Source organism: Marmota marmota, unplaced genomic scaffold, assembly GCF_001458135.2.
Source record: "Marmota marmota marmota unplaced genomic scaffold, marMar, whole genome shotgun sequence".
NCBI classification, from domain to species: domain Eukaryota; kingdom Metazoa; phylum Chordata; class Mammalia; order Rodentia; family Sciuridae; genus Marmota; species Marmota marmota.
Window position 1 is genome coordinate 15322373 of NW_026000168.1, and position 24612 is coordinate 15346984.

A 24612-nucleotide genomic window follows, 5' to 3' on the forward strand; every position below is an offset into this window, starting at 1 on the left:
GGGGGGGGGGGGGGGGGGAAGCATTTGAATCCTTCTCTCCGACTCCCCTTCCCTCAGAATGGCCATACTGTATTCATCTGCTTCTGTATGTGGCATTAGCAGAAAGAGGGAGAGAAGGCGCCTAGCAACCCAGAGGAGGCTGAGAAAGAGGTGGGAAGGAAGTGATTTTCATGTAATTATTCACTTCGACAAAAGCCGTTGTCAGGTACACACTGGAAACACAGCTGTTTTATTATTCTCCTAACCTACTTTTAATCTTTTGAGAATCCTTCCCAATATAAAAGGCAAAAAAAGAAAGGGCTTAATTCAGCCATTTTCTGCCCGGGAGCCGTATGAGTTATGTTTTTGCCTCAGCCGAAGGGCCCCACTTAACAAAAGTTGTGTTGTTGTGTTGTTTGTACGTGTGTGAGTACGAGAGTGTGTGTGTGTGTGTGTGTGTGTGTCTGTCTGTCTGTCTAAAAAGAAAATGTTAAAGAACGAAATGGCTGTGAGCCCTGAGCACAGGGAGGGCTCCCAAGCCCAGTCCTGGCTCCTTGGAGCCAAAAGCCAAAAGCCGCGTCTGCTGTTGGGGCTGGTGGTTTTCATGATCTGCTTGGCCAGAGCGTGGGGAACACAAGGAGCCGAGGAACTGCGAAAGGTTGACTCTTTCCACCCATTACTGGTGCCTGCGCGCATGGCCCTAGGAGGCAGGTACCTCTGCTCTAGAGCTGCGCAGCCACAGTATTTGGTGCATCTTAGAAATCCGATTAGCTCACCTGGTGTGGAAGGAGACTGGGATGCTGGGAATAGCCCAGGAGCTGTTGTGATAGCATCAGCCACCAGAAGAGATCAGAAAGAGGGGATGGAACACACTTTCTATCCATTACATCTTGAGCCAGAGAGGTTTCACAGCAGGTAAGTAGAAGAGCAGGGCTCCACCCTGGGTCTGCTGGCCCCAAAGCTTTTGTCCTTTTCATAAAGCCCCTGCAAGGGTCAGGAGGAGGCACCTGATGACAATCTTGTTTCATCTGGTCCCCTTGTGCACAGGGTTTTGGTCAAGGGCAGTCCGTGACTGTGCACATTGGCCACCACACATCTCTTTAGAGATGAATGGACCAGGACTTCCCCTCTCTGGCTGCTGGCTTTCTCATCAATCCAAAGGAGATAATAATAGCAGGGGTCATGACTGTGAGGATGAATGAAGCGAGTTTAACATTGACAAAGCGCCCATGTGTTGAAGGTCTAGTGAAGGCCATTGACTTCACTGCGGTCATCAGTATCGCCAGCACCTCCTCCCACTGTGCTTTCCCAGCGGGATGCACCGATGTGTGTTTGTCACCTCAAGGCATCAGTGCAGCCCACTCTGGGATGGCCTGCTGGGCCAGCTTCCGGGCACAGCCCTTTGGCCCTGCCCAGTAGCTCTGTTTGCAGACCTGAAAGCATATCTCTGCAGAAGCTTCTTTCTGTAGCCTGAGCCGCCTTGTATGCCCTAGCAAAGCTCACCTTCTCCTCCAGCTCCCTTTGCACTCCCCAGGGCAAGAACTGCCCCTTCACATGGGAAGGGCGGGGCCCTGGCCCCTAGTGCCCTCCTCTTTCTGCTCCTCCCCAAACTCGACCCTCCCCGCCCGATGGTGTCGGGCAACATCCCTGTCTTTGCTTATTGCCCGTCTGTCCTGCTGGAGTGTAAGTAACTTGCAGGGAGAAGCTGGGTAAAGTTTGGTGCCTGCTGCAACCTTAACTATAGGAACTATGCCTGGCACACGTGCATATTTATTGTGGGGGGAAAAAAGAGCCTTTTATTTGATCCAGATTTTCAAATATCTACAGGGATGATATGTAGACTTGGGGAAGGGTGGATTTTTTTTTTTTTAAAGAGAAAGAGAGAGAGAGAGAGAATTTTTTAAATATTTATTTTTCAGTTTTCGGTGGACACAACATCTTTGTTTGTATGTGGTGCTGAGGATCGAACCCGGGCCGCACGCATGCCAGGCCAGCACACTACCGCTTGAGCCACATCCCCAGCCCAAGGGCGGATGTTTGAACAAGCGTCTCCTTCTCATTATTGCTAGTGGCTGGGCTTCTGAGTCCTCTCCTGGGCTCCTGCATGGTGTCTAAGAGCTGAACCCTGTGCCCACAGTGACGTGTGCACCACCACTGTGGATGACAATGCCCACCTTGGGCGGCGCTCAAGAGACATAGTCTTGTAAACTGTAAAGTGCCATCCTTATGGTTGGAGGCATCCATCGTGACAAATGGGACTTCTGAGTGTGGGGTGGGGAAGAATTTGTTCACATCCTCCACCGGCACGTCGTTGCTTCTGCCAGCAAATGTCATTGAGGACCTATGCCGCACAGCCCTGTGCTAGGTCTAGCTGGGACGGCAGGTTACACCCTGATTCATGCTCTCTGTACCTACTCTGTACTGGGTACTTGAGAACCAGCTCATTAGAACCAGTTGCCCTGAAGGAGGTGAGGTTGCCCCAGCGCCAGAGGGTGGGCCCACCTCCTCTCAAGGGGCTCCACTTCCCTATTCCCATGCAAATCTGTCCTCCCAACTTCCGAAAGCGGACCGGGACCGCCTCCGTCTGTGCTGCCAGAACGCCCCCCATTCATTGCTGCAGAGCATGGGGAGTGATCGGTTGCTCGGTGGCTGACCCAGCTTCCTTGGGGTTCACTTTCTGGAGATTATTTTCCCTTCAAATTGTGTTGGGAAAAAAGGAGAAAGGGCTCCTTTCTCTCTGCAGGTTCCTGGGAGATGCTGGTCAATGGGGCTCAGAGTGGTTTAAGTCCCAGCCGAGACTCCAGGCCTACTCAGCAGACCACATGACCCCTGCTTTTCTCCAAAATGTAGAGCCAGATCGCCATGAGTGGGTTCAGACCCAGCTCTCCCCTTAACAAGCTGTTTGACTTTCTATGGATCCATTTTGTCTTTGGTAAAAATGGCGACTGTGCTATTTAACTGGTGAGATCATTAGACAAATTATGAGATTTGTACATGACAGCCTCGAAGACATAGTAGGCTTCATCAGATGTTAACCCGAGTTTCTCGCTTCCTAAGGCACCATCAGCATGAAGGACGGGTCCATGGATGTTGGATCAGCCTGTTCTCTTTTCTCAGCGCCCCGAACCCTTTCTTCTTTAGTCCACTCATGCCAGTGGCCACCAGGATTTTGTCCGATCTCTCCGTATTGTAGAATTCCTAGTTGAAGAAAGAAGTTGCCTTAAGTGAAACAGACTTGAGGTGTTACCTTAGTAGAGGTAATGCTCTGTGTCCACCAGCTATTTTTTTTTTCTCGGATAAGTTGGAAGTCTTGCCTGTAGGTTGGGACCACGTGGGTTGGCTCTAGTCAACATATGTAGGCAGAAATGACCTAGCAACTCCCGGGGCAGGCTCTTTAGTATCCTCCAGAAAGCCTCTGGCTCTCTGTTCCTCTGCCTCCTAGGCTGTGTTGGAAGCTGGTATTGAGATGGCGTACAATAAGAAAGTAGGAATTCGTGTCTGGCCAGTGATGGAGTGGAAGAGAGTCCCTTCACAGTCTGCGTGCAGCTTTGTGTAGTGGGTTAAGCCACTAAGGTTTCAGGATTTAATGTTTAACCCAGCACGGCCTAGCAGTATCATCTTAACAAATATAGCAGCTCACGGATGAGTTAATCAGCCCCTTTCTAGACTCGTGGCAAGGCTGACTGTGTGTGGGGGGGCTGTTGCATTTTTGCAACCACAGGCATATGGTCACAATCTCTCTCCTGTCAGTCTGTTAATGAGCTCAGTGATGCAGAATCCATGTGAAGACCTAATGTGATTCTTCATGGGACTTCTTCAAGAAATCTAATGCTGAATGTTCTCAGGCTTTGCTGTTCTCTACAAGCATGTGCCCCAGCAGGAATGTTGACATCAATGGGCAAAGGAACTGAACAGACACTTCACAGAGGAAGAAATGTGACTGGTCAGCAAATATATGAAAAAAATGTTCAACATCTCTAGCAATTAGAGAAATGGAAATTAAAACTACATTGAGGGGCTGGGGCTGGGGCTCAGTGGTAGAGCGCTCGCCTAGCATATGCGAGGACCTGGGTTTGATCCTCAGCACCACATAAAAATAAATAAACAAAATAAAGGTATTGTGTCCAACTACAACTAAAAGTAAATATTAAAAAAAAAAAAAAAACTACAGTGAGATTTCATCCCACTACAGTGAGATTTCATCCCACTACAGTGAGATTTCATCCCGCTCCAGTCAGAATAGCAATTATCAAGAATACAAGCAGGGACTGGGGTTATGGCTCAGCGGTAGAGCACTTGTCTCGCATGCATGAGGCCCTGGGTTCGATCCTCAGCACCACATAAAAATAAATAAATAAAAGTGAGGATATTAAAAAAAAATACAAGCAACAATAAATGATGGCAAGGATGAGGGGGAAAAGGTACCCTCATACATTGCTGGTGGGACAGCAAATTGGTACAACCACTATGGACAGCAATAATGAGATTCCTCAGAAAACTTGGAATGGAACAACCATTTGACCCAGTTATCCCACTTCCTGGCATACACCCAAAGTACTTAAAATCAGCATATTATAGAGACACCGCCATATCAATGTTCATAGCAGCTCAATTCACAATAGCTAAGCTATGGAACCAACCTAGATGCCCTTCAAAGATGAATGGATAAAGAAAATACGGTATATATTCACAATAGAATATTACTCAACCACAAAGAAGAATGAAATTATGGCATTTGCCTGTAAATGGATGGAATTGGAGACTATCATGCTAAGTGAAATAAGCCAGTCCCAAAAATGTCAAAGGCTGAACATTGTCTCTGAGACATGGATGCTGACTTTTTAGTAGGTGGGAGTGGGAAAAGGATGAGTGGAGGTTCACCAGATTGGACATGGGACAATGGGGAGAAAGGGAGGGGGAATTGGAAAGACAATAGACTGAATCGGACATAACTTTCCTACATTCATATGTAAATATATGACCAGTGTAACTCCACATCATGTACAACCACAAGAACGGGAAGCTATACTCCATGTATGTATGATATGTCAAAATGCATCCTGCTGTCATGTATAACTAAAAATAACAAATTTTAAAAATTTATTTTAAATGTTGAAATCAACATGCATTGCCCAAATGTGGAAAATAGAGGAGACCAGTGGAGAAAGTTCCGGACCTGGAGTGAGGAAGACGTTATGTTACTACTAAAATCCTGATGCTTTTCAAATCTGTGTCTTTAGCCCAGACCTCTGTGTTTAGCCCTTGACCTGGTTCCTGAACATCTCACTTGATGTCCCAGACTTGCCTTCTCTAGATTAATCCTTACCCATTTCCCCACATACACCTACTACCTCCTTAAAAAAAACAAAAAAACTCAGATCATTCTCTAGTGTTGCACCCCTATCTACCATATTACTTAAATCTAGATATTCTTCTCTGACCTTCAATCAACAACAATTTTATATAATCTTCCTTGTAAAGATTTCTTGAGAATCAAGATGAAAACTGAAAAAAATATATATATATTTTAATTTCCCAGAATGTCCCCAAACAGAAATAAAATAGTAGAATAAATAAATGAAATAAAATTAATTAAAAACAAAACTATGAACAGCACCTGCAGCATAATAAGGTGACCCCAGAAACGGTCAACGTACATGTGAATGGTGGGCCCATCCCCAACTGCAGCAACATCTGCGTGATTTTAATTCTAGAATTTTCTAGATTTTAATTCTAGAAGGTGAGGAGGAAGGCAAAAGGGAATTTTGCAAATTCAAGTGCAGGAAACCCAGACAGCTCTGATACACTCATCCCTAAGAAAGGACCCTGTGGGGGAGCAGGAGCCTGGTGGGCCTGAGAACAGCAGCCCACACTAGGAGGCTCCTGTACAGACCCCAGGTCCTCGGTCAGTAGGGAGAGCTGCGGGTTTAGGCAGAGTTCTAGGCCCTGGGAACCGTAGGGACAAAGAGCTGAACCACCATTGCAAGAAGACCCACCCTGCATCAAAGAGAAGTTACTGGAAGCAGAATCCAATTTGAGCAGGACAGAAACACTAGAGGAAATGAAAAGAGACATTTTGGACAAAATTGCAAAAAAAAAAAAGAAAAAAAAGAGAGAGAGATAATAATTTCAGAGAGTACTGTGTATGCAGACATAGTTTTAAAGACTTATTGGTAATAACAAAGGAGGGAGCCCTAGAACCACGAAGATGGGAAATCTACCCTGAAACGCCTCTGTTCCTAAGAGTAGGAAAAACTTCATCTCACCTACAGGTCTGCAACAGAAGAGGACTGTGGTCAAATTCCATGCAAAGCTATCATAAAAATATTATAAGATAGTGTCCCCACAGGTAATGAATTCATTCCACAAAGATGGGCCCATGAAACAGCTCACATTGAAACTTAATATTTCTTTCTGTGGGGAGGGAGTACTAGGGATTGAACTCAGGGGTATTCCACCACTGAGCCACATCCTCAGCCCTATTTTGTGTTTAGAGACAGGGTTTCACTGAGTTGCTTAGCACCCTGCCATTGCTGAGGCTGGCTTTGAACTCACAGTCCTCCTGCCTCAGCCTCCTGAACCGCTGGGATTACAGGTGTGTGCCACTGCACCAGGGAAACTTAATATTTCTTGTTTGGTTGGTTTGAGTTTTGGTACTGGAGATTGAACACAGGAGCACTTAACCACTGAACCATGTCCCCAGCCCTTTTGATTTTTTTTTATTTTGAGACAGGGTCTTGCTAAATTATTTAGGACCTTGCTGTGTTGCTGAGTCTGGCCTCAAACTTGCAATCCTCCTGCCTCAGCCTCCTAAATTGCTGGGATTATGGGCATGTGCCGCCATGCCCGGCAGAACTTAGGCTTTCTAAACAAGCTAAAAGAGAACCAAAGGGTAATGTGAGAAAAATAGCATAAATGTAATTGTCAGATAAAAGAAAATCTGAAAGGAGTGCTGACAACAAGGATAGCTTACAACAGGAGAGTCATTTCAGAAAAAATAACTACGTAGGAGTTATAAAAGAATGAATAGTGACCATGGGTAACATCATAAGGTAAGGATAGAAAGGAAGAAAATAAAAAATAGAGCCAAATAAAAATGAACAAATGCATTTTTTTCCTCCTGATACAAAAATAAGACTTGTGCTTGAATCTTTTCTTAAATGTATCTTAACTGATGCATTAAAACATAAAAATTGTACCTAGCAATGGGGTACCCTGTTATGTTGTAATGCATATATACATCGTGTCATGCTTAAATGAAGGTAAACATATCCAACTCCTCAACTGTTTGTCGTTTCTTTTTTTTTTTTTTTTTTAAAGAAAGAACTTTTTTAATATTTTTTATTTATCGGCGGACACAACACATCTTTGTTAGTATGTGGTGCTGAGGATCGAACCCGGGCTGCACGCATGCCAGGCGAGCGCGCTACTGCTTAAGCCACATCCCCAGCCCCTGTTTGTCGTTTCTTTATGGTGAAAACTTTCTTCTAGTTTTTTGAAATGCTCAGTACATATTCTTATCTGTAGTTGTCCTGCTGTACAATATCCCACCAGAATTTCTTACTCCTCACTGCAGCTACGAACCTGTTGATCAGTCCTTCCCCATCCCTCCCACCCTCTACTCTCCTCAGCCTCTGGTAACCACCATTCTACTCTCAACTTCTATGAAATCAACAATCTTAGATTCCACACATGAGGGAGATCATGTAGTTCTTGTCTTTCTGGGCCTGGCTCATTGCACTTAGGATAGCACTCTCCAGTTCTATGTCCATTGCTGCAAATGACAGGATTTCATCCTTTTTTATGGCTGAATAGTATTCTATGATGTCTGTGTACCACAATCTCTTTTTCCATTCATCGGTTGATGAAGACTTAGATTTTTTTTTTTTTTTCCATTTCTTGATTATCTTGAATAGCACTGCACTGGACAGGGGAGTGCAGAAGGATGTGAACTTGATCTTGAAGAAGCACACCACAAACATGAGAAAAATCAACCCAAAACAGTCAACATTAAGACATGGTCCAATAGAACTATTGGGCCGCCAAGAGAGAAGAAAAAACTCAATTGGGCATCCAGACAAAAAGAAAAAGTGCATTTTAAGGAGAAGCTAATTAGATTGGCAATCAGTCTTTTCTACAGCAGCACTTAGTGCTGGAAAAAAAAACTTATTTCAGATGGTCAGAAAAAGAGAAGTGAGGATTTAACATGCAGCCCAATGGACTTTCAAGTATGAAAGCCACAGATGAATTACTATGCACATACAAGAACCCAGGACCTATTCCCATGATGCTTTCCAGAGAAATTTACTAGAAAACAAGCTACAGATAACCAAAATAACTGGCAAGGTTTTGATGGAAGGCCTAGGGATGCTCATTTAATTTATAGTCACCACAGAGTAGAATGGGTGTAGGACAGAACCTGATGTGTTGGTTTGTTCTAATAATGCATATAAAATCTGTGTATTAAAAATTAGAAAGACGTGGATGTGTAACCAATGTGATTCTGCAATTTGTATACGGGGTAAAAATGGGAGTTCATAATCCACTTGAATCAAATGTATGAAATATGATATGTCAAGAGCTTTGTAATGTTTTGAACAACTAATAATAATAATAATAATAATAATAATAATAATAATAATAAAATAAAAAATAAAAATTAGAAAGAATACAGGAGAAGTATCACAGAATAATTTCATAGATTGACTTCCCTCCTGCCCATACCAGGGTTTGAATACAGGGGCACTTAACCACTGAGCCACATTCCCAACCCCTTTTATTTTTTATTTTGAGACAGTGTCTCACTGAGTTGCTGAGGCTGACTTTGAACTCATGATCCGCCTGCCTCAGTCTCCTCCCAAGCCGCTGGGATTATAGGTGTGCGCCACTACATCATAGAATGACTTCTTAACTGGAAGCAAATGAATATTTCTTCATATTTGATGCTAGGGGAGAGGGAGAGAAGAGAAAGATAGTCTAATGGCTTAATTTCTAATATCCCTCACTGTAGGGAACCATGAGACAGGAATTTAAAAAGGAATGACTAAAGGTACTGTTTAAAGGTTAGGGTTTAAAATGGTAACCATTAGAAGGAAAACAACAGACTTTTTCCTACAGAAGTAGGAGAGCAAGAAGGAAAAATCATTTGAGTACACACACACACACCCTCTCACCTGGACCAACATGCCCTCTTCTGCATCTTGTCCAATGTTGAAAGAAATGTCTCCTCAATCACTCCTCAGCCTTTTGATGAAGATCAAGTGTAAAAATGTCTCTTCCAGGAGACATTCAGCCTTCTCTGATTGCTGTAGCAAATAGAACTCTCTCTCTCTCCTCCAACCCTACTTACCTCTCTCGGTACTAGACACCTAGTTTTGTGAATGTTTCATTTATTTCTCCTGAGGTCAGAGGTGAAGTGCTATATAAAATGGTATGATACCATTTTGAGAGTTTGGCACAGAATTCTGCACACAGAAGGTGCTCAGTAAGTGCTGGGTCATCAGTAATTTACATTGATTGAAGGATTAGGGTTTACACACTCTGGATTTTTCTAAGAGCTTACCATTGCTATTAGGCAAAAGATATCAGTTTGAAGCGACAGTGATTCAATTTAACTGACTTAGGAAAAAGAGAAAATTATAGACCTCTGAAACTGAATGCTCTAGGGCAGCGAATTTCAGGAATGACAGGATCTAGGGACTCAAGTCATAGCACCAATTCTCTGTATTTCTTGGTTCTGGACTCCGTTCTTTCCTGTGTATTGGTTTTATTCTCATGCAAGCTCTTCCTTCATGGTCAGTTGTGGCCTCCGGAAGTTAAGGAGCTTAGCATCCTCATCAGAAAAGAAGGTGTCCTGTTTGCAAGAGTCCAGTAAAAGTTCCAGGATTGAACCTCATTGGCTTAGCTTGCATCATCTGCTCATCCCTGAGCCAATCACCGTGGTCAGGAGAAACGCTTTGCTTTGATTGGCCAGCTCTGCGTCCTGGGACCTCCCCTGAAGCTCCCTGTGAGTGAGGAAGAGGCCCCTCCCCAAAGGAAAATTGAGCTGCCCCTGGCCACAAAGGGGAGGTGGATGCTGAGTAGGCAAAAAAAACGGTATTTTCCCTATTTTAGCGTTGTTTCTAATGAGCAAACTGCAAGAAAATGACTTGCTAGTGATTTCACTGGTTTGGGGGCACATCTTTGGGGCATGTGGATTAAAATTTCCTTTTGGCATTTCTGACACAGAGGGTTTTTACCACTGTGGTATGGGGGGTGGAGAGTGCGGGAAGAGCCCCTCTACTGGATGGCGGGGTGCTGTTTGAGGGAGCAAGCTTTTTCTCACCTATCTCAGGGACTCTCTCTCTCTTTGGCTTGAGGACAGTGAGGGAGGGATCCTCATTTGAGAAGACTCCAAGGTGAGCGCATGTGCAGGAACCAGGCATCTCAGTGGCCACACCAGGTCCCTCCTGCTTTCTGCATCTCTGTATGGTTTACTTGCCTTTCGAGTGGAAAGGGGAATTCACTAGAGATAGCAAATGGGGAAACTGAGGCATGGCAGGAGGAATTAAAAATACACCCATTTTTCTTCTGAACCCGCCACATCTTATTTCTCCATAGGACCCTTCCTATAAATATTTAAGCAACCTCAATTTCCCACTTGTAGCAAAATTTCTCAAATTCTTTTTGGAGGGGGTAATGGGGATTGAACTCAGGGGCACTCAACCACTGAGCCACATCACCGGCCCCATTTTGTATTTTATTTAGAGACAGGGTCTCACCGAGTTGCTTAGCACCTTGCTGTTGCTGAGGCTGGCTTAGAACCCACAATCCTCCTGCCTCAGCCTCCCCAGCCGTTGGGATTATAGGCCTATGCCTCCACATCTGGAGAGTTCCTTTTTTATTTTTTATTTTTATTCCCACTTTCCATTGCTTCCTCTCGGGTCTGCTGTTGTTCTCCATCCCCAGCCCCACTTCATGAAATAGCCCTCCCTGAATTCTTCATGGAGCAGTAAGATCAGACCCAATGAACCAGCTTCGAGGAGAAAAAATAATAATAATCCATGCTTTAGATCAAGAGGCAAGCCCTGGAGTCTGTTGAAAGATGTAACAGACTTGAGAAACTCCAGAGTAGAGTGACCTGAACCAGGTAATCAAATCCCCAAGAGAGAGGACATATAGATAGTTGATCTGCAAATGAGAGAGGTTGGGGGTTCAGTAGGGAGCCACGATTTCTTCAGACCTCTAAAGTACTGCCAGGCAGAAGAGAAAGATGTGGTCGAGTGACCCCAGCAGTTGGAAAGGAATTCTTCTTATTTTAAAACATGAGCTAACAGTCTGACTCTCTAAAGAAGAAATTATCTGTGTCCAGAGATGGTGCCCTTCCTGTCATTGACAGCAATCAGAGATTCCTCTATCAGAAGTACTGAGAAGAGAGTCCTGTGTTGGGAGAGAGGTTACACCAGGGGACTTCTGAGACTGTTTCCAAATCTCAAAATTCAAGCTGTATCTCAGTGGTAGAAGGCCTACCCAGCATGTGTGAGGCCCTGGGTTCAATCCCCAGCAGTGCTAAAAAAAACAAAACAAAACAAAAAAATCTGAAATTCTGAGACCAGTTAAGCATGCATCTCTGAAGATGGGCCTCCATGGATTTGCCTCCACCCCTTCCCAGCTGTGTGATCTTGGGCATGTTACTCACCCTCACTGTTCCTCAGTCTCCTTAGGCTGTAAAAGGGAGCTAACAGTCCCTCCTGCACGTTGATGCCTGATGCCGTGAATATTCATGTGGTCATTGTGTCAAGGTTGAGCAAGGTGCCCGGCACATCGTAAGTGCCTAATAAGTGCTGTTTTCTGTATTTAGTGCCAAATGCCATTCTCTAGAGGGTGCATAATGCCCAAGCATGAGTCTCATCAGCTGCATATGGGCTTTAGCTGTAGATTTTCCTTGGTAAGTTCTGGGAGCCGAGCTCCAAGAGAACCCCTGGTGACCACTTCCCCACCTCCCCTGTGCTCAGGGAGGCTGTCCAAATGCAAGCCTTGAAGAGTCTCCTGACTGTGTTCCTGTGGTCTTGTTAACCACCAGGAAATGACAGCGTTTGTTTGGCTTACACATGACTTACCTTAGGAGCAAGCATGCCCCACCCACAGAGGGGTGGTACTCCTTACTTGAATGACAGACAAGTTTTTTTTTTTTTATCCGCTTTGCAGGTAAGGACACTAAGCCTCAGAGAGCTTAAGTCACTTTTCCAAGGGCACACAGCTGAAACCAGGGTCCTCAATATCCAAATTCATTCCACTCTGTGAGCTTTTATCCATGACCTCTGGAAAATTCTGGAATTCACTCAGGATGTAGGTATTTCATCAGGAAGTCCACAAAACTAGGACTTCTTAAAAGGGGGTCCTGAGAAGATTAGGAAGTTTGATGATCCCTTTGTGGACATTTTTGTGGCGGGTGGGGGATATCAGAAAACAAGACACCGCCCCCCACCACACACACACACACACACACACACCCCTACACCTGAACTCACCTCTATGCCCACTTCTTTGTCCTTCCTGCAGGTGTGGGTCGATGCCGGGACGCAGATCTTCTTCTCCTACGCCATCTGCCTGGGCTGCCTGACTGCTCTGGGAAGCTATAACAATTACAACAACAACTGCTACAGGTGAGCACCCCGGGCCCCGCCTGCCCTCCTCCCTGTTCCCGGGGACCCTCTGCAGCATCACACCAGTCCCTTCAGCTGCCTGCCTTGCGGGGCCCAGGAGGGAACATATGGGCTGTTTGCTGACCTCCTCCTGCCCAAGGGTCAAAGAGGGGGCCACCAGAGGAGGTAGGGCTACTAGAGCAATCAGAGTCTGCTGCCAGGTGAATCCGCCCCCAGAATCTCTCTCTAGCCTCTGTCGGTGTCACCTTACATGCAGGCACAAATTTAGCCCAGAGCCGGCAAGGAACTTGCCCAAGGTCACGCAGCTCACGAGTGGCATCATCAACACGTGGCCCAGGTGTTCCAGCACAGAAGGGCTTATCCTTCCACCGTCTATTCACAAATCGGCTTCCTTGCCTGTCTTACTTGACTGTAGTTCTCTCCTGTCCCACCTGGAGTGGCTGCTGTCCTGCCTTGCCCCTTGGCCTGACCGGCCTCCCTCCCTGACGTCCTATAGATGGCCATACCCAGGTGGCAAGGTGAGCCCCACAGCAGGGCTGAGACCTGCACGTGCCCAGAGTTTCCCAGCAGCACAGGGGCAAGTGAAATCTGTGCCGTGATTACCTGTTGGTTGAGGTCTCTGCACCTCTGGACCCAGAGCCCTACACAGGATAGGGGAGTACTTACAGGTGGATGGTAGAGGGTCTCTTTCTAAGACCCCCAAGATCACCAGAGATAAGACTGTGGAATAATGATAGCAAAGCCATTCCCGTCACATGTTGGTGGAGAAAGGAACGGGGTTGGAACAAGTGATTCTGAGATGAATATTCGGGGGAAATAAGTTAGATCCTCAAACCTCATCCCATATAGTCACATAATACAATTAACTAAAGAGTTAAATTTTGAAAGGGAACTATCATCAAATAATGAATAATAAAATATTTAATTTTAGAATGGGGAAAACATGTAAAAATCATTAGAAAAAAAGAAATCACAAAGAAAGAGAGTGACATTGGTTCATGTAAAAATCTACAATTTTTTTTTCTCTTTTGGTACTGGGGATTGAACCCAGGGATGCTTAACCACTGAGCCTCATCCCCAGCCCTTTGTATTTTTTATTTTGAGACAGATTCTCACTAAGTTTCTAAGGCTGGCCTTGAACTTGCAATCCTCCTGACTCAGCCTCCTGAGTTGCTGGGATTATAGGTGTATATCACCACACCCAGCAGAAATCTAGATTGTTGGGGCTGGGGTTGTGGCTCAATGGTAGAGCACTTGCCTAGCACATGCGGGGCCCTGGGTTCGATCCTCAGCACCACATAAAAGTAAATAAATAACGATATTGTGCCCAACTACAACTAAAAAATAAATATTTTTTAAAAATTTAGATTGTTAAATGTTAGACTTCTAAACTTTAAAATTTTCTATAAAGAAATTTTTTTTAAAGAGAGAAAGAGAAGAGAGAGATTTTTTTCATATTTATTTTTCAGTTTTTAGTTGGACGCAACATCTTTATTTTATTTTTATGTGGTGCTGAGGATCCAACCCAGTGCCCCGCGCATGCCAGGCGAGCGCGTTACCGCTTGGGCCACATCCCCAGCCCTATAAAGAAATTTTTAAAAACTGTTCAAAATAGCCTAGAGACTGGGCCTCGGAAGTCAGCGGGGCAGATGTCCTCCCTCATTTATACTTCCTATACTATTAAGACATTTTTCTGTTTTATTTTCTATTACTGTGAGTATCTATTGAGTTTAATTAAAAAAAAAACAAGTTAGTACAAATATCTACATGTTGTATTTTATTTAGATGTTGATGAACATTTATTTTATTCTTTTTATTTATATGCGATGTTGAGAATCGAACCCAGTGCCTCGTGCATGCTAGGCAAGCACTCTACCACTGAGCCACAACCCCTGTATGTTTATCTCTAAATAAAATATGAAAATCATCCTCAAAATTAAAGGGTGTAGTAGTATATAATATGATATTCAGTGGGGTTAGAGCCATACTATGTTAAGGTGATGAATGTGTCAATATGAAAAACACTAAAATACAAAAGAAAAATAAACTATAGCCAGGCACAGGGGAGGAGCCCATGCCTGAGGCAGGAGAGTGCACAGGGCAGGCTAATGGGCAACTTAGCAAGACCCTGCGTCAAAATAAAAATTCACAAGGGCTGGATGACGTGGCTCGGTGATAGAGCACCCTGGGTTCAGTCCCCCGTACAATGAAAGAGAGAGGGAGGGAGGGAGGGAGAGGGAGAAGTCCTATTAGGGCTGGGTGTGTAGCGTGGTGGTGGAGTGCATGTCCAGCCTACAGGAGTCCCTGGGTTCCATCCCCAGCACCACAAAGTAAATAACTAAGAAGAGAAAAGAAAAAATAAGCAACAGACTCTTATAAAAACAAGATCATTTTTCTAAACTAGAACATGAGCAGTAACCCCAAAAAACGAATCCCCGTTCAGTGTAGGTGAGGGCATGTGGGAGGGGCGCGTGCCCCTGGGCCGGGAACCGGTGACCGCAGAACCTGACCGCGGCCTGGCTCCCGTGGAATCGCGGCTTGAAAGACCTTTTGTGGATGGTCCAGCCCCTCCCCCATTCTCCCCGTCTCTGAGAAAGGGAAATCGGGGCTCCCGGAGGTGGTCCCCAGGTGGAGGTGGTGGAGTCTGGGCTCTGACCAGGCTCTCTGCTGTCCCTCCCAGGGCTCTCTGGAAGCCACCTTCGTGCTCCCTTCACGAACCCGTTTGTCAAGTCTGCAGGGTCTGCCGTGACATCTGTGTGTCTGCAGAGCGTGAGGCAGTGGAATGTGCGGCACAGGAGACCGACAGTAGTGACCCAGTCTGTCGAGTTTGTCATTTGGGGAAACTGAGGCACCGAGGAAATTTTTTTTTTTTTTTTTTAAGTAGACAGATCCAACATGCTGAAAAGAAAAGCTACCATGTCGTTCAGTGTACCCTTAGGCCACAAGTGCCATCGTTTCTGGGGCCCTTGGGCTGAGGGGCAGTTGAGTATGGCTGGAAGGAGGGATGCCGGAGAGGTGGGCGGTTGGGCCAGGTTTCTGTAAGACCCTCGCTGTGCTCCAGGCTGTCACAGAGGAGATGGGTCTCAGGGTTGAGAGGTCAGGCAGTTTGTCAACCACAGTATGAAATGGGAACCCCGGGCAGCAAGGGAGAGGCCCTCAGCTAGGGACAGCAGCACAAGCAGGCTCCCAGCACAGGCTGACGATGACCCCCTTGGGTTGTCTCAGAGAGGTTCTGGCACTCAGCACGGGACCCTGTAATCCCAGCGGCTTGGGAGGCTGAGGCAGGAGGATGGTGAGTTCAAAGCCAGCCTTGCAAAAGCAAGGCCCCAAGCAGCTCAGTGAGACCCTGACTCTCAATAATACACAAAATAGGGCTGGGGATGTGGCGCAGTGGTCGAGGGCCCCGAATTCAGTCTCTGGACACTGGGAATCCGTAGTCACTGACTATCCCATCCAGCCAGGCCATCAGGAGCAAGAGGACACCAGCAAGGTTTCTCATTCTCCCTGTATCCTGTGGGCCAGGTCTCCTGTGACTTTCATGCCGTAAGACACCCATTTGTCACTTGTACAGACAAGGAGACGGTGGCCCATGGAATTTAAGTCACTTGCTTGTGTTCCCGTTGCTGGTGATAGAATATGGCTTTCCTGGCCCTGGTACCCCTATTCCTCACTTCCACGGATGGCCAGTTCCTTCCAGGCTATTAGAACTGAATCTGGCCGAGGCTGTCTTGTCACCAATCTGGGTCCCTGGGCAGTTGCTTCTTCCAAATGTGCACACGAGTGACCGATACCAGCTACCCCCAATCCTTCTGCTTTCCCATCCGACAGCCAGGGATTTTATTTTTTTTTCCTTTCTGTCTCTTATCAGCAGAAGAAAGCAAATACCCTAGGTGACATTGCAAAATCAGAAGGCTCATTTTAGTCCTGTTTCAAAATCGTTCTGCAAGCGGGTCTTTCCCATCTCAGACGGAGTAAATTAATACCCTCTCTCCTGACAGCATAATCGCTTCTGGAGGTCTTACCAGCCCAGCTGAGCTCCTGCTGACTTCAAAGCACTGGTTACGTAAGGCTTCACCTAAGCAGTGCTGGCGCTGGCGCAGGGAAGGAATTAGAGGGATGGGAATGGACCCACGCGGACAGGGGAGAGCATCCCCTCAGAGCACACAGCACTAGGCTACAACTGCCTGAAGGCGTGGATGCCCTGGGGGCTGGCGAGCAGGTCACAGAGATGGAAGGGACCCTAGGGCCCTCGAGAGCTTCTCTCTCTGTCTGCCTGTCACTCTGTGGTTTGAGGAAGTCACCCAAGAGACCTCTGCAGGAAGATGGGGATTTTGTAACTGACGACATTTTCTTTTTCACCCTCTGTATGGATGCCCAGCGATAACTGTCCGTAACCCGGGCTCTGGAAGTCTTACTTCTTGGGGCACGTTATTTTTGTTTAGCTTCTGGAAACAGCATCTGAGACGCATCCCAAACTTCACAACTGACTGTGAGACTTGCAGTAGATGATTCTCCTTTTCTGGTCCTCCAGGGCTGAGTGAAACCTAGTGTAGGGCCTGACACGCTACAGCTCCTTTAAAAACAATATAGGAGCCTGGCATGTGGGGGTGAACACCTGTAATCCCAGCAGCTTAGGAGGCTGAGGCAGGAGGATGGTGAGTTCAAACGCAGCTTCAGCAAACGCAAGGTGCTAAGCAACTCAGGGAAACCCTGACTCTATATAAAATACAAAATAGGGCTGGAGATGTGGCTCTGGGGTTGAGGGCCACATCCTGAGTTCAATCTCTGGTACCCAAAACAAATAAGAATAATACAGGAGAAGTCCAAAATGTGGCCCACGTGGAGGCAATGCATTCATTGCATTCCCAGCACCATCTCATGTCACTCTGTTCAATAAAGCAGGGCCATTTTACCCCAGACTCCAGGACCCAGGCAGGAGAAGCAGATTTGTCTCTGCCTTAAGAAGAGCTTGGCCCTCATCCAGGCCTGGACTGAGTTTCCTTTATAGCAGAGGCAAACGAGGTTTGCAGATAATGTGGCAGGGCTACCAGCCCAGCCGGCATTCACAGAGCGGTTTGGGAAAAAAAACAAACCTGTATCAGTCATCCACTGCCACATTAATGCTGTGTAACAAACAGCCCCAGACCTCAGGGAAGATTGACCGTAGCAAACATTTGCTCTTACTGCTCTCCAGGCTGCCCATCAGCCGAGGAAATTCTCCGGGCTGAGGGTTGGGTGAGTCTAACTCCAGGCCAAGCTCAAGTGCGTGCCATGTGTGTGCATTCTGGGGTCCAGGCTGAAGAGATGGCAGCTCCCCTGAGGAATTCTTCTCATGGAAAATCACAGAAATGATAAAGGACAAGTCCGATTAGGCCAGCACAACTCAAGCCTCTGTTTGTGTCACATTGGCTTACGTCTCGTTGTCCACAGCAAGTCACGTGGCCAAGGCCAGAGTTGGCGGGGCAGGGAAATATACTCGTCTCCAGGGAGAAGGGAGCAGGAGTGACAGCTTGCTGAGAGTGATTTGATGGGACACAAATCCCAAGAGACCCAGTTACCCAAACAGCTGGCCTCGTCGTGGGTGAGATCAGACCCCAAATAAAGATACTGCAGGGAGGACTGGAACGCCAGGGTCCTGACTCCTAGTCCAGATGCTCTCCCTTAGAATCATCGTGTCAGTCGCCAACCATGTTCTTATCACCTTTGGTTGCATTACGTGAAGCACAGTGTCAGGAGAAGAGGAGGTGAACGTCTCACTCCGTGCCTGAGCCTCGTGCTCAGTCCCGGATATAATAATTGAAGAGGGGCTTGGCGAGCGGGGGGTACATTAGAGATCAGGAGCAGGATGAAGAGCTGGTAACGGAACTGGGATGTTGAACTGAGAGAACAGAAAACTCAAAGGGATATAAGTCCACTATCTTTAGATCTCCCCAGCCTGAAGGAGCGCCAGGCTATTTTTTTTTTTTTTTTTGAGGGTAAAACCAAAACTTTTCAGAGAAGGCAGGTTTTGGTCTCTTGCAGTCTAAGCAGTTGGTGTAGTCCAACAGGGGCAAGGGACTACTGAGAACAGGGGAGGGTCCTGAAGAAGCAGGCTCGCCACCCACTGGGTCACTGTCCCGCCCCGAGTCATGGCAGGGCATTGACACAGGCCATGTGCCCAAGCCACAGACCCACCCCATGCTCTTTGGTGGCTGGGATTCTGAGAGGCAGATGCCCCGACTTGGCAACAGGCTGAGACGTCAGGGATCCATTTTCTCCAGGTTGACGAAGCCCTGACATTTGTAGTCTGATTTCTCCTGGGCTTTGTGCAGTGGGTGCTTCTTGGCCAGCGAGTCCCTCTCAAGAGCAGATGAGAGCCGCTGCCCCAGTAAATCCCTCCTCGAGGGGGTCCATGCTGGAAGGGGCTGCTCCTCATAGCAGCGGAACAGAGACTGAGCCGTGAGTTCTGTGAGATGTGGCTCTGGTCGGCAGTTGGTTTGGTCCCAGATAGATGTCACGATAAAACCTCTTCCCCGAGAAGCAGCTGGAGCACCAGGCGTGAGGTCCGGGTTGGTCCCCTGGCTCAGAGGCAGCCGTCTCTCAGGGAGGCTTCTCCCATCCTCTAAGTTTTGAGTTCCCAGGAATATAATCCTCTCCTTTCCCTGGCTTTCTCTCCTTCCAAGGATTCAGGAGAGTGTTGGTTTGTCTCCCAGGTTTCTTCTCGCTCGATCGGCACTGTACCACATGCCAGCCTCCGTTCCTTCCTTCACACCCCCTCTCCGTGCTTGTGATCCATGCCCTACCTTATCTTGGAGAAATGCAGGAGAAGCTGTGTGACCGTGGGCCAGCCACCTAACCTCTCTGAACTATGGGTGCTTCACCAGGGAAATGGGGCTGTCCATGCCCTCACTTCCCTGCCTGCCCCCCCACAGTGCTCAGGTGGACAGTGTTCCGGCAATGCACCTGTCCTACCCACTCTGACCTGAGTCTCTCTTGCTGCTTCCCCACAGGGACTGCATCATGCTCTGTTGCCTGAACAGCGGCACCAGCTTCGTGGCCGGGTTTGCCATCTTCTCAGTCCTGGGCTTCATGGCATACGAGCAGGGGGTACCCATTGCCGAGGTGGCAGAGTCAGGTGAGTTTGCCGCAGGTTGGGGGTCTAAGAGGCCCCGGGGGAGATGGATGAGCAGAATGTCGGTGCGGTCTTCATCTCCTGGGTTCGGGTCCTGAGAGGCGGTTCCACCAGTCATCCACAGGCCGGGATCTCAGGGGGAAGCACCTTCACACTTCACCTCACTCCTGTAACCCAAAGCCTTCCTCGGCCGCTCATGGTGCTATGCTCAGCATAGGCCAGGCTCCTGGGGTTTCATCCTCCCATGCCCACTCTGCCCAATTTCAGTGGTCTACTCCCCTTTGGCAACATAAGTCACTCCCTCATACTGCAGGGCCTTTCAACGTGCTGCTCCCTCTGCTTGGAGAGTCTCCCTCCCTCCCCTGTTCTAGATGTAGGACCACCCCAGGTGTCGTGGCCTTAAGTGTAGATGGACGTGTTTGTGTCAAACCCAGTGTGGGCAAGGTTGGGGTGCCAGTGGTGAAAACCCTTCCCTTGGTTTTCATGGTGTTTGAATTCTGAGCAGATACAGTATATATTTTTTAAAAAATACAAAAATAGTTTTGTTTACGTGACATAGGAAGCTAGGCTCCAAACTCAGAGAAGTGCAAATAGGTTTTTCACATACAAGAATGTCCAGGGGGATGGTCTGTCAAGGGCAGCACAGGGCGTCTAGCCTCCTTGGCTTCCATCTGCTCGATGCCAGTTGTGCCCACCTCCAGGGTGACAACCACGCTGCCTCCCTGGTGAGCCCCAGTGCAAAGTGTGGCTACCTCTGTCTGCTGTGCACAGTCAGGGCCAGCACCCTCTGCCCACCAGGCTGGGCAGGCCAGCACCCTCTGACCACCAGGCTGGGCAGGCCAGCGAGTGTGGACTTCACAGGAGGAAGCTGTACCTGCTCGGGGTCCTCCTTTCTTGGGATTGTGTGTATCAGACATAGACATGGCCCCTGCAGAAACCAGGGGTCCAGAGCTAGACCAGAGGTTTGCAAATGAAGGCAAAGCTCTATCACTGGGCTCCTGCTCTTTGGGTAGGAGATAGCTCACATGTAACCTCATATGATTCTTAGCTCAAAATACCATGATCAGACAGCTGCCAGAACACTCAGAGGAATGTTCCAGAACACCTATGAGGCTGAGCTAGGGAGGCAGAAAGTGCAAGACTCGTTTTATCCTGCTGTAAGCCCCGTGCCCAAGATTTGCTGACCTTCCTCGAATATCCCCTAGTCTGTCTCTCTGATACTCCTCGTGGTCCAGGTGCTCTTTCCTGATATAGAGATTTTACACTGCTTATAGTTGAGTCTTACTTTGAAATCCAGACTGATCATATTCTGCCTTCTAACTGGAGTATTTGGTCCATTTTTCAATTAGTGATATAATTTGGTCCTGAAGTCTGCTTCAAAGAACACAATGTCAGAATAATAATCAGAAATGGGAAGGGACAGATGTGTAGAGGGAGTACAAAGGGATACATTGTTAACTTTAAGTCAACTCTGCTGGAGTTATAGATGTGTATTGTTAGCCCAGCTGCTTAGAAAATAATAAAACAGAGCTAAAAAAGCCAACAAATGAAAATAAAACCGAGTATCACAAAATACTGAGTAGTTGAACAGAAAGCTGGAAATGCACAACAGAGTAGAAGAAAGCAAAATGAACAAACAAAAGAAGACCAGAAGGAAAACAGACACAAAAGGCTAGGTGGGAACGTAACTGCATTAGTGATTACACTAAGTGTGAATGGATCAAATATGTCAACTAAAAAGGAGAGATTGTCAGACTGGATTTTTAAAAAGTGAGATCCAATTATAAAATATCTAAAAGAGGCACATATTAAATTTAAAGACACAGAGAAATTTACCAAAAAAAAAAAGGAAAAGATATACCATCCAAACAATAAGCATAGAAAACTGGCTTTGCTGTTTGTTTTAGAGAAAGTAGACATCAAAGTCAAAGGGTATTATTAGAGAAAAAGAGAGATGTCTCATAATAACAAAGGGAACAATTCATTGGGAAGATCTAATGATACTAAATGTGTTTATGCCAGATAACAGAGATTAATACATAAAGCTGCCAGGCATGGTGGCACACCCTGTAACTCCTGTGACTGCTCAGGAGGCTGAGGCAGGAGGATCACAAGTTTGAGGCTAGCCTCAGCAACTTAGCAAGACCCTAAGCTACTTACAGAGACCCTTTCTCAAAATAAAAAAATAAAATAAAAATGGTTGGGAATGTAGCCCAGTGTTAAAGTGCCCCTGGGTTCATTCCTCAGTACCAAAACCTGGATGGATGGATGGATGGATGGATGGATGAATGGATGGTGAAAACTAAAATAAATAAAGGTAAAACAGAGAGAACCAAAGGGGGAAATAGACAAATCCACAATCATACTTAGAGATTTTAACATCCTTGTCTCACTGATGATAGAACAAGACAAATTATCAATAAAGACGTAAAATATGAACACTGTCAACCACACTGACTTAGTTGACATTTACAAAAATCTGTACCCAGCAACTGCAGAGTATAATTCTTTTTCAAATGAACATGAACTATCCACCAAGATAGACCATGTCCTGGACCATGAAATAAGTCTCGAAATATTTCAAAAGAATGAAATAATATAGAATATATTATCTGGCAACCACCGGGGTAAATCAGAAATCCTTAACAAAATAATATCTAGAAAGTTCCCAAATACGTGCAAAGTAAGCAACACATTTCTAAATATTCCATGGTTCAAAGAACAAAATATTTCAAGCTTCACAGTAATGAAAACTTAACATATCGAAATTTGTGGGTTGCAGTTAAAATACAGTGAAGTTGATAGGGTTAAATATCTATATCAGAATGAAAAAAAATGCTTACATTTTTTTAGAAAAAAATCTAAAGTTTGAATCTTAAGCAGGAAAGGAAATACAAATTAAACCAAAGGTAAATAGAACAAATAAATAATAAAGATAATTGGGTTAGCTTTGTGCTGCTGCAGGGGTCAAAATTCCCAGCCAAAGCAGCCGAGAGGAGGGAAAGCTCACGTTGGCTCTTGGTTTCAGAGATTTAGCCCAGGGTCAGGGGACTCCTTTGCTCTGGGCCCCAAAGTGAGGCAGAGCCTCATTAAAGGGACAGACATGATTTATAGGAAAATGATCATAGCTTCCAGGTGAGAAAAGAAGGCAAAAGGGAATGGAGAAAAAGCACCCTCCAACAAGCGGGTGGTGAAGGAAAAAGCAAGAAAGAGGTAGAGCCCCGCAAAACAGCCATGACGACAACAGAGAACCCTAAAATCCAGAAATAAAGAGGAGAGCTCACCCTTCCCCCACCAGCAAGACAGAACCATGCTGAGTCCTCGGACTTCACGGCTGAAAGAGGAGGCTGTTAAACTAGGAAGATTATCAAATACCCAGCAACCCCCAAACGGACTCGACTTCATGCATACACAGCTACCATATAAAGTCAGGAGTAGCCAGTCGGAATGGCAATCATCAAGAATACAAGCCACAATAAGTGTGGGCAAGGTTGTGGGGGGAAAGGTACGCTCATACATTGCTGGTGGGACAGCAGATTGGTGCCACCACTCTGGAAAACAGTATGGAGATTTCTCAGAAAACCTGGAATGGAACCACCATTTGACCCAGTTATCCACTCCCTGGTTAATACCCAAAGGACTTAAAATCAACATACTACAGTGACGCAGCCACATCAATGTTTATAGCAGTTCAATTCCCAATAACTAAGCTATGGAACCAACCTAGGTGCCCTTCAATAGATGAATGGATAAAGAAGTTGTGGTATATATTCACAATGAAATATTACTCAGCCTTTAAGAAGAATGAAACCATGGTTGTTTGACAGTAAATGGATGGAATTGGAGAATATCACGCTAAGTGAAATAAGCCAATGCCAAAGAACAAAAAGCTCAATAGTTTAATGTTGAGTCATAATAAGGGGGTGGCTGGGGAAGAATTGAGTTACTTTGGATTATACAAAGGGAAATGAAGAGAGGGGAGGGCATATGGAGGTAGAAGGATAGTTGAATCAGACATTATTGCCCTATTTGCATATATGATTCCATGACTGGTGTAATTCTACATCACGTACAACCAGAAGAATGAGCAGTTATACTCCATTTATTTATGATGTGTCAAAAGGCATTCTACTGTCATGTATAATTAATTAGAACAAATTAAACATAAAGAAAGGAATCGAAGTTTCCCACAGATCAACAAATAACCATACCCTTCCTCTGAAGACCAAATATGAAGTAGAAAGAGATTGTAAGCAGCCCTCACATGTCTCTGTCCATTTTCTGTGGCTATCACAGAACACCTGAGATTGGGTAATTTATAAAGAAAAGGTTTGTTTAGCTCATGGTCCGGGCACAGGGAAATTCAAGAATGGTAGCTGCTTTTGGTGAGAGCATTGTGCTGTGTCACATAGCATGGCAGATTTGGCTCCTATGCAAGAGTAGAGAGCAAGGAGGGCTGCAGAGAGGGAGGGGACAAAGGAGCCCATTCACTTTTGCCACACCCTGCTCTCAGAAAACCACTCCATTCTCAAAAAGACTAATCCCGTCTTCCAGAGAAAGACACTAATCCCTCTCACTGACTTGATCACCTCTTAAAGACTTTGTCACCTCTTGAAGGCCCCACATCCCCAAAACCACTAACCAGATTTCAACGTGAGTTTTGTCAAGGTCAAACCTTATCCAAACCGTAGCACCAACAGACTAGACATAGTCAACTGGGAATCTGACGATGCGGAAAGCAATTGAAACCAGAAATTCCAAACTAACAAGTGATGCTGGGGGCGGAATGGGAGATGGACAGGAAGAAATGAAGAGAGTTCATTGAACTCCGGGGAGGGTGGAGGATGGGAAAGGCAGCGGAGCACAACAGATAATAGT

General features: G+C 46.1%; 1 protein-coding gene across 1 annotated transcript in view; it reads left to right on the forward strand.

The window, feature by feature from the left end:
* The window catches only part of Slc6a11 (solute carrier family 6 member 11), a 128532-nt gene that overhangs the window by 89083 nt on the left and 14837 nt on the right, over positions 1–24612 (forward strand). The window contains 2 exon segments of the mRNA XM_015495022.2: positions 12520–12623; positions 19613–19737. Coding sequence (XP_015350508.1) covers positions 12520–12623; positions 19613–19737 — 229 coding nt within the window.